At 42.2% G+C, this 9,495-nt stretch overlaps 1 protein-coding gene across 2 annotated transcripts; it reads left to right on the top strand.

Annotated features, from left to right (window-relative positions):
* Nucleotides 1-213: 213 nt before the first annotated feature.
* Nucleotides 214-5,109, top strand: Gprasp2 (G protein-coupled receptor associated sorting protein 2). 2 transcript variants are annotated; one of them, XM_013036611.1, is made up of 5 exons: nucleotides 214-315; nucleotides 750-830; nucleotides 1,386-1,735; nucleotides 1,813-1,875; nucleotides 2,146-5,109. In XM_013036611.1, the coding sequence occupies exon 5, from the start codon at nucleotides 2,445-2,447 to the stop codon at nucleotides 4,929-4,931; it is 2,487 nt and encodes an 828-aa protein (XP_012892065.1). In that variant the 5' UTR covers nucleotides 214-315; nucleotides 750-830; nucleotides 1,386-1,735; nucleotides 1,813-1,875; nucleotides 2,146-2,444; the 3' UTR covers nucleotides 4,932-5,109. The 2 variants fall into 2 exon arrangements, with proteins under 2 accessions (XP_012892065.1, XP_012892064.1); XM_013036610.1 differs by lacking the exon at nucleotides 214-315 and having other exon boundaries at nucleotides 599-830.
* Nucleotides 5,110-9,495: the final 4,386 nt, after the last annotated feature.

Here is a 9,495-nt window from a genome sequence, read left to right as displayed (position 1 = left end):
ATCCTGCGCAGCCCCTGCCGGCCTTGCTGCAGAGGCTTGGGGACTGGCTGCCTCTTTGCGCTTGGGCTCCTCGGGAAAGCAGTGGGAGTCCCACAGAGCAGCTGCTGAGAGAAGAGAGGAAGGCGCCTGAGTGGAGGGGGAGCGCCGGAGTGGAGGGGGGCCTGACTCCCTGGGCCCTGAGCCCGCGAAGGCAAGTGAGGGTGTGCGGAGGGAACGGGGTGGGTCTCCCCTTGTTGACAGGCTGACAGCTTCTTCCCCAGACCTTGACAGTTGGACGCTGAGGAGGCAAGCTGGCCCAGAGGATCCTCCAGAGAGGTGTGCAGAGTCCGGAATCCCTGGGGACCCGAAGACGGTGACCCGCGGGGGTCTGGCGGGCCCGGGGCTGAGTGGGAGGCCACAGCATTTCTAGGATGGTCTGAAGGCCAGTCAGCTGACCTCCTCCCAGCCAACTTCCAAAGCGCCCGTATCTCACCCCTGGACGTTGGTTATGCCTTGGGAAGGCTGTGCTTTGGTGGGAGGGGGTGTGTGAGGGAGAAATGTCAGAGGGAGATGGGGTCTTGGGGTGTCCTGGGGGATCGCGGGGGGTGGTGTGCAGGCTTCTGTGCTTAGGTCCAGCCCAACTGGTGGGAGGAGGATGCCCTTCCCCACTCTGGCCTTGGTTCAGAAAAGGAGCCTGTTGGGGTCTGGTTCCTTGGGTGCTGTCCATTCCTACAGGCTTAGTTTTGGTGTCAAAGTCTTCTGCGTTGTAGGTCTGACATATTCTGCGAGGGCATCTGTCAAGGAGAGGCTTAAGAAAAAAGAGGAGCAGAAAACAGTCTGGGATTCTGGAGGTGCGTGGGGATGGAGGGTGGGCATCGGGGCTAGCCTGAAACCTGCCAGGGGTGGGTGGACTCTAATCTGAGCAGGTGGGCATCCAGTAATACCTCCTATCTAATCTTCCCCCTTACCTCCTTCTACATACTTCCCTGCCTTTATCCCCTACCATTCCAAGTTGGGAGTCTGGGAATATGGGATTTGGGAGGTGATGATGGCAGTCGTCAATACCAGGATCACTTCAGAACCTGTTTTCTAGAATATGTGGTGCCCTTCCCCCATTTTCTGCTGCGCAGAGGAAGGGGATGTGGCGCACCTAGTGGTGAATCCTCAGAATTGGACAAGGCATTGATGGCAGGTGCATGATGTCACGAGTCAAGAGGTTCTCTTACCTCTGCAGCCCTGCAGCAGGGGCCAAAGAAAAACAGGCTCATTCCACAAGCAGAATCTGAAATGTTTAATGACAGATCAGATGGCAACTCCTCTCCTTGGCCCGTGTTGCTCTGTCTACTGGGCTCAGCTGCTACCATCCTTTCCTCATTGCATCACCTTTTTAATCTGTTTGTCTATAGGCCTGCTTTAGGGGCTGGTCAGTTCTGCAAGAAAAGAACAGACCAGGAGACTGGCTCAAATATCTGGAGACTGGTGAGGAAGGGGACTGTGTAGGGCAAGCTACTGAAGACCAACAGGCAAGTGGCTGTGATTCCTGTGCTTGCAAGATTACTTCTACCTGTACAGTCTGCTAAAATTGTTTGTTGCTGTAGCATTTCTTGTCTGTTTTCTGCCAGAGATTTTGTGAATATTGAGGGAGTTTAGAGTCAAGTGTGACCAGAAAAAGCTGACAATTGAAACTATGGTGTGGGAAACTATAGACAATTTGGATCCTTCAACCAGAAGAAAGATACTTGTCTTAATCATTAAGGTGTGTGTACCTAGTTATGAAGCACTGAGACTTCATTGTGTTCTATTTGTTTGTTAACAGGACTCTCTTCCCTCTAGTCAGTTGTGGGGCTTAGCATCATTTGAACTCAGAAGAGTGGAAGTTGTATCACGTCAGTGAAGGTTGGTATGGGAAGTGGATTCACTTTTTGGCGGGTGTAGTGGAGATCAGCCACTAGTCTAAAAGTCTGAGTGAATGTGGTTTGATTTGGTACTTCCTGTGCCTCTCCATTGCCAGCAGTATAGTCTAGTAGGCAAATGGAGTGGAGTTGTGTTTTTTTTCTGTAGCTCCGTTGCTCCACCTAGTGGTCATAACTAGTTTCTTTGTATAAACTTACATGAAGCCTCACAATTTTATGAACTTGCATTCCTGGTTTCATTCTTTCTTCCTAGATCCATCTGTAGTTGCAGCTGTGGTGGTGCTGGAGTTTCTTCCGATAACCACCTTCAACTTCTCTGTCCCTCTCCAGCCAGGAACCATCCATCCTCTCCCAGCCTGGTTGTGCCTCTTCTGTATATTATTGACTCAGACTGTGCTTGGTAGGATCATCATTTATTGTTGGATTGATGATTTACTCTTAACTCCTACATCATCAACAGATCAGAGTGTGAAGAGATAAATCTGTGACAGATCTTTCGTGAAGACTGACTGTGGCACACATATTTAATTAAGCGTCCCTTCAATTTGTACAATGACTGGGGCTGAGATTGACCCTGTTGTTCAGGCCAAGCCTGAAAAGAAGGCTGGGGAAGAGATTGTGGGTGGGGCTGATCGAGATAATGAAGTCCCACTTGTGGTCAGACCCAAAGTTAGGACCCAGACCCGAGTAACATCCCGGGCAAGGCCCAAAACTGAAGTCATATCTGTGCCTGGGACAAGGCCCAAATCTGAGACCCAGGCAATGTCTGGAGCAAGACCCAAAACTGAAGCCCTGACAATGACTGGGGCAAGGCCCAAAGCAGATGCCAGGGCAATAGGTTGTGCATATCCTAAGACTGAGGCTAAGCCAATCCCTGGGGCAAGGCCTAAGGATGATGCCCAAGCATGGGCCCAGAGCGAGTTTGGAGCTGAGGCAATGTCACAAGCTGAAGGAACATCCCAAACTAATAGTGTTACTTGGCCACTGGTCAGTGGTGAGTCTGGGTCAGTTACTAAATGTAAGAGCTTCCCTATGGATAGAGAACTAGCCAATGTGGACACTGAAACTTTTCCTGGCACCCAGGGCCAGACTGTAATACAACCCTGGTTTGGACCAGGGGAGGAGACCAATATGGGGTCTTGGTGCTATCCCAGGCCCAGAGCCAGAGAAGAAGCCTCTAGTGAGTCTGGGTTTTGGTCAGCTGATGAGACCTCTACTGTTTCTTCTTTCTGGGCTGGAGAAGAGAACAATATCAGATCATGGCCCAGGGAAGAGGCCAATACTAGGTCCAGGCACAGGGCTAAACATCAAACCAACACCAGAGCCAGGCCCAAATCGAAACAAGAGCCTTATGTTTATTCCTGGTCTGGATCTGAGGATGAGACTGGTAACCCTTTCTGCTTTTGGGCTGGAGAAACTACCAATAACTTGCTGAGGCCCAGAGTCAGGGAAGAGGCAAATACCAGGTCTAAGCTGAGAACAAAAAGAGATGACTGCTTTGAATCCGAGTCTGAAGATGAGTTCTATAAAGAATCATGGTTTTTGCCTGGAGAAGAGGCCAATAGATTGAGGCACAGGAGCACGGATGAGCCTAATGACATGTTGAAATCCAGGGCCCAGAAAGAGATTAAAAATGTTAACAGGGCTAAACAAGAGTCCAGGTTTGAAGAGGAAGTCATTATTGGGTCCTGGTTCTGGGCAGAAAAAGAGGGTGGTTTAGAGAATGGATCTTCAGCAATCTGTGACCCTGAACCAGAGGTGGAGGAAGGAGCTATTGGTGGATCTTTGTTCTGGGCTGAGGAAAAGTCTAGTTTGGGGGCAGTGGCTAGAGAAGAACCCAGGCCTGAGTCTGAAGAAGATGCCATATTTGGGTCCTGGTTCTGGGATAGAGATGAGGCCTGTTTTGACCTAAATCCAAGTCCTGTGTACAAAGCCCATTGCAGATTCATTCATTCAGCTGAGGAGGAAGTTAATGTGTCATCTAGGCCCCAAACCTGGGAAGAAGTCACTGTTGAATTCAAACCTGGTCCTTGTCATGGGGTTGGTTTCCCATCCACAAACCCATTTACATTTCCAGAGTTGTCTGAAAATACTGAAGAAAAGCTCAATAATTTGGGACTTATTCCAGAAGGGGAAGAGCAGGAATCTTTGTTTCAACTTGATCAGTTTGAATCTGAGTTTCCATTTCAGTATGATCCTTCCTATCGGTCAGTCCGGGAAATACGAGAGCATCTTAAGGCCAGAGAGAGTGCAGAACTTGAAAATTGGTCCTGCAACTGCATACAATGTGAGCTTAATATTGATTCTGGGGAGTTTGAAGAACTCCTCTTACTAATGGACAAAATTAGGGACCCATTTATTCATGAAATATCTAAAATTGCAATGGGTATGAGAAGTGCTTCTCAATTTACTCGCGATTTCATTCGGGATTCTGGTGTAGTCTCACTTATTGAAACCTTGCTAAATTATCCATCTTCCCGAGCTAGGACAAGTTTTTTGGAAAACATGATTCACATGGCCCCACCTTATCCAAATCTGAACATGATTGAGACATTCATATGTCAAGTATGTGAGGAAACCCTTGCTCATGGCATAGATTCCCTTGAGCAGCTGACTGGAATAAGGATGCTTAGACACCTCACTGTGACTGCTGACTATCACACACTGATTGGTAATTATGTGTCTGGATTCCTCTCTTTGTTAACCACAGGCAATGCAAGAACCAAATTTCATATTCTAAAAATGCTACTGAATTTGTCTGAAAATCCTATGGTGGCACAAAAGCTATTCAGTGCCAAAGCTCTGTCAATATTTGTGGGTCTCTTTAACATAGAGGAGACAAATGATAACATTCAGATTGTTATTAAAATGTTTCAGAACATCAGTAATATTATAAAAAGTGGAGCAATGTCCTTAATTGATGATGATTTCAGTCTTGAACCACTTATTTCTGCATTCCATGAATTTGAGGAGTTAGCTAAGCAACTACAAATCCAAATAGACAATCAAAATGATCCAGAGGTGGGACAACAAAGTTAGTGTGCTTAACCACCTCCTGCTGATCAGCCTTATGTTTCCAAAGAGCCCTGAATTGTACTTTGGTGTTCACAGTCTTTTTATGTTGTAACTTATATTTTTAATGTTAATGTTATTAAGTTGTCAAACTTGTTTTGAGCTGGGTCATTTTGTGGATGCCAGATGAATATTAGAACTGAAAGCACATTGTTGGTATTTATCTTGCTGTCCAGATTGCGATACTTTTGTGTTGAGCTTTCAGTGAACTGAGTCATCTGAACAAGTTACTCTGCTATTCTTTCTTTAAATATGTGGTCCTCTGCTCAGGTCTGTGTTTTCAATAAAGTCCAGTGCTAAAGTTGCCATAAATGACCCTTCTTCACTTTAAAAATCATGTGCAGACACATTGTACAACCAAGCACAGATAATTAGTAGTAGGAAAAACATATGCTTATTAGAAATCCCATTCTTGGATTTGAAGAAGGGAGACATAATTGTAGACTGTGATATTCAAGAAATGATTGAAGAAGGACCCACTTTAATTGGTCATTGAGAGATAGGGTGAGACAAGTCATTATTAGAAACGAGCTATAGTTGTATGAAGGAAAAAACTGGCAAATATGTCTAGTAGTATGAATATACCAAGTATGCTTGAAATAAACAGGAAGAGTTTAGTGAGTGATTCAGTTGGATAATTGGGATGAGATCAGTTTGGAGGAATTAATAAGTAAGCCAAATCAAAGTAGAGCTGTTTCTTTAGTGTCATCTAAAAGGTGAAAAAAAGACTCCAAGCAAATGGACTCCGGAATAGTATTTCCTTATGATCCTAGTCTAAAGAAAATGTTGCAACAATACCACACAGCCTTTGAAATAATTATATGTGGATTGATTTATTGACATAAAATTGTGATAGTGATTATATTTTTTTCTATTTTGGTGATACTGGGGTTTGAATTTAGGGCTTTGTGCTTGTTAGGCAGATATTCTACCTCTTGAGTCATACACCTACCTACCCTTTTTGCTCTTGTTATTTTTCCATTTTGGGTCTGTACTTTTTTGTTCATGTTGTCCTGGACTGAAATTCTACCAAGGCCAGCTTTTTTGTTGAGGTGGGATCTCACTAACCTTTTGGTTAGGCTAGTCCCAAACTAAGATTCTCCTAATCACTGCCACACAAATAGCTGAAATTATAGGCTGGGACAACAGGTCCCAGTCTGTGTTAGTGATTGTGTATTCAGTGGACTAGAGAAGAATGTCATCATATATGAAAATTAAATCTTATTTTTAAAACTTTGTATAAATAAAAATTTTATGCAACTTCAATATAACTCATGTATTTTCATATTTCCACAGTCTGGAATAAAATATGCACATCAAATTCTTAGAAACAGCAATTCAGGAAATAGAAAAATTAATACACCTCGATTTATAGGTAGCCATGCTGAAAAGGACATAGTTATATAAATGAATAAACTAGCAGCATTAAAAAATTTTAAAAGGAAATGATTTAATAACATTGTAAACAGATGAGATTTCAGAAAATCTAGTTTGGAAAATAATATGTTTTAAAGAAAAAGTTACCAATTTTTAGATGCTAATTTTATGTTAGTCTGTTGATCCAAAACTAACTTTTTCATGATTGTTGCATTAAAGCCATCATACTGTTTCTTATTTAGGTGGCAACAAAATCTTGAACTGGAAAGTGATGACTTTTGCACAATATTGAAAATGTATTTGTTATTGAACTGTGCATTTAAAATAGTAATTTTTATGTTATGTATATTTGCTACAATAAAAAAGACTACACCTTACATTCAGATGGGAGAATTTTAAAAGTCAGAGATATAATTGGTTTGGAGAGGGAATCTAAATATATTACTATTTGTAAATATAGTAAAATATTTGTTGTCAGAATACTGTAAATTTTTAAAAAGATAATTATTTGTGTTAATTGAAAATGAATGTGAAGGATTTTTCTCAACAAAACTACTGATGTGGAAAAAATAAAGGAGATAATTATGTATGGAATATGTAAAACAAAGATTTAAACTAAATATATATTCAATTTCATACATCAGAAATTAACTGATAGAATAACTGGTGAGTCAAATAAAAGTGGTTAATAACTTACAGTACAATAATTTGTAATATCTGACATTATCTGTGCCAGTTGACAGATGTTTATATATTTAGTTAACAGAATACCTGCAAGTTATCATCAGTCTCTGCAAAATTGAAAAATGGCTCATTCAAGAGAAAGTAGTGTTGCAACAAAACAGCATCCAGTAATTTATGTAGACACTGTTCAAATATCGCAAAATTCATTTGACAGTGCAACATAACTTTTCCCACTTGATTCTAGTATGTGAAAATTAATGGAAATAGGAGACAGCTTGCCTCCCTTTACAAATCACAAATATTAATAGGGATCATCCTCCTGGTAGAAACTAGAGTTTAAATGTTGGTTTTGTTTATCAATATTTTTTCAAGATCGATCATGTGTTTGTTCACAGGTATCCCCCAAACTATCCAAAATACTAAAAATCAATTCATGTCCAAATTTTTTATGCACTGGCCAGACACTCTCAGGAAGGAAGGGCCAGGCATAGGGCTAGAGGCTTTGGCTCCTAATCCAGCCTTAATTTCAACCCTCTGTCTTCACCAGGCTCAGAAATATTAAGTTCTCCATCTTCACCAGAGTCAGAACGTGAAGCAACTCAAACCCAGTGGCAGAAGATTCTGTCATTCAAGCTGCAGAGCTGTAGCAGACAAGCTGACTGCAGGGTCATGTGGGCCAATGGTGGGTCATGTGACCAGACTCTGACTTGGACAGGCAGAAAGGTACATTTACACACATGGGAAAGGGTCAAGAAAGACATATACTTCAAGAATGAGACTGAGGTGGCATAAAGTGGCTAGATGTTAAGGTGAGAGAGTGAGTGTTTCTGTATACTGCATTTGCTTGAGGACCAATTTTCCAGGTGATTAGCATCACCACGTTGATTTGTAGAGGAAACAATCCCTCAGCCAAACATGAGGATGTTAGGCAGGTCTGTCTTTTGTCCAGGGGTTCACAGAAGCCAAGAATCATCCTGTGGGCAGCATTCATGTCATTGCTGTTGGAGAAGTTGGGTTCCAGGAAAGGGTGTCCATGGGAGGTGGTGGCTGAGACTGGATGCCAGGGCTTGAAATGTCTTGGGCCCTCATGTTTCCTCCTGCCTTGTGATAAGCCTCCCCTGGTCTCTAGGTTTCCACCTAGTGCTGTGAGACTATTTCCCTGTGTGTGTATGTGGTGGTAGGGCGAGTAAGCATATGGAATGAATTGACTTCAAGGAGGAAAACAGTAAAAATGAGTTCTTTTGGTTTCTTTGTTTCTAGGAAGTTCTTTGTTTCATCTAGGCTATTTCATTTGTGTTGTATACTTGTCCATAATATTTCTTTACACAGCTTTGTATTTCTATAAAGTTGCTGCTAATACTGTCAAATTTTATTTAATTTTAAAAATAACTCTCTCCTAGAAACTATTAGAATGAGTTTATTTTAAGATAAAGGAGTTATTTCTAAACAATAAGTGCCATCAAGTTAAATATATAGGAAGGAATGAGTTACAAGGCCATAAACAATGTCACAGAAATCTATTTGCGGTGAAATATCAGAAAAAATACTTGGTGACTGACAGAAGAATCATTAATTAAAGATGAGCTGACCAATTTGATTACATTTTGATTTGATTACAATTTGATTACATTAGTTCTGTTATGCATTTTAAAAAAACCTATGAAATCCCTTTTTTAAAATCTCAGATCTCACTAGGAGTAGAGTCCCAAGAGATGGTGTAGCTGTGCAGTCGGCAGCCTGTAGGCTCTCAGGTGGTCCCAGTAAACACCATGTCCTGACATCCAGCTTTGTGTAGGTTGAAACTAGACACTGTCTTCTAAAGAGTAGATTTTTTCATAGAAGTAATAGGTATCCTGAGGTCCTGAGGTTAGGCTGTCTTTGAGTTGGTTGCAGTTTCTTCTTCTCTTTTTTTCTCACTCACTCTCTGTCTCTTTCCTCTCTCTCTCTCCCATTCTCACTGTGTCTCCTTCTGTTTCTTCTCCCTTGCTCCCTCTCTGTGTCTCTGTCTCACTGTCTCTCTTTCCCGTTTTTATCTCTTTCTGTCTCTCCCTTTTACCCTCTATCTCCCCCTGTCTCTGTATCTCTGATTCTCCCCAGCTCTCTCCTTCTTTCTGTTTCTTTGTGCCTCTCTCTCTTAATTCTCTCTGTTATTCTCTCTTTCTCCTTCTTGTTTCCCCTCACTTTGTGTGCCTGTCTTTCTTTCAGTGTTTCTTTTACTACCTTTCTCTGTTGGCCTCTGTCTGCCTCTCTTTGTGTCTCTTCTTCTATCTCTGTCTCTCTCCTCCTTTCCCCTCTCTATCTTTGTATCTTTGTTTAAAATTTTTCAAAATGGTTTGTAATTGTGTAATATTTCATTATGCTGAGTTAGGTCACCTCCCTATGTTGAACCAAGGAGTACCAAGTGGATAGATTTCCCCCAGAACACCCCTGCAGCTGGGGTCAGACACGCTGTGGCACATTACTTCAAGGA

Source organism: Dipodomys ordii, unplaced genomic scaffold, assembly GCF_000151885.1.
Source record: "Dipodomys ordii isolate 6190 unplaced genomic scaffold, Dord_2.0 Scaffold303, whole genome shotgun sequence".
In the NCBI taxonomy this organism is placed as follows: domain Eukaryota; kingdom Metazoa; phylum Chordata; class Mammalia; order Rodentia; family Heteromyidae; genus Dipodomys; species Dipodomys ordii.
Note: the sequence above shows the minus strand (reverse complement) of the source record. Positions and strands in the feature narration are given on the sequence as shown.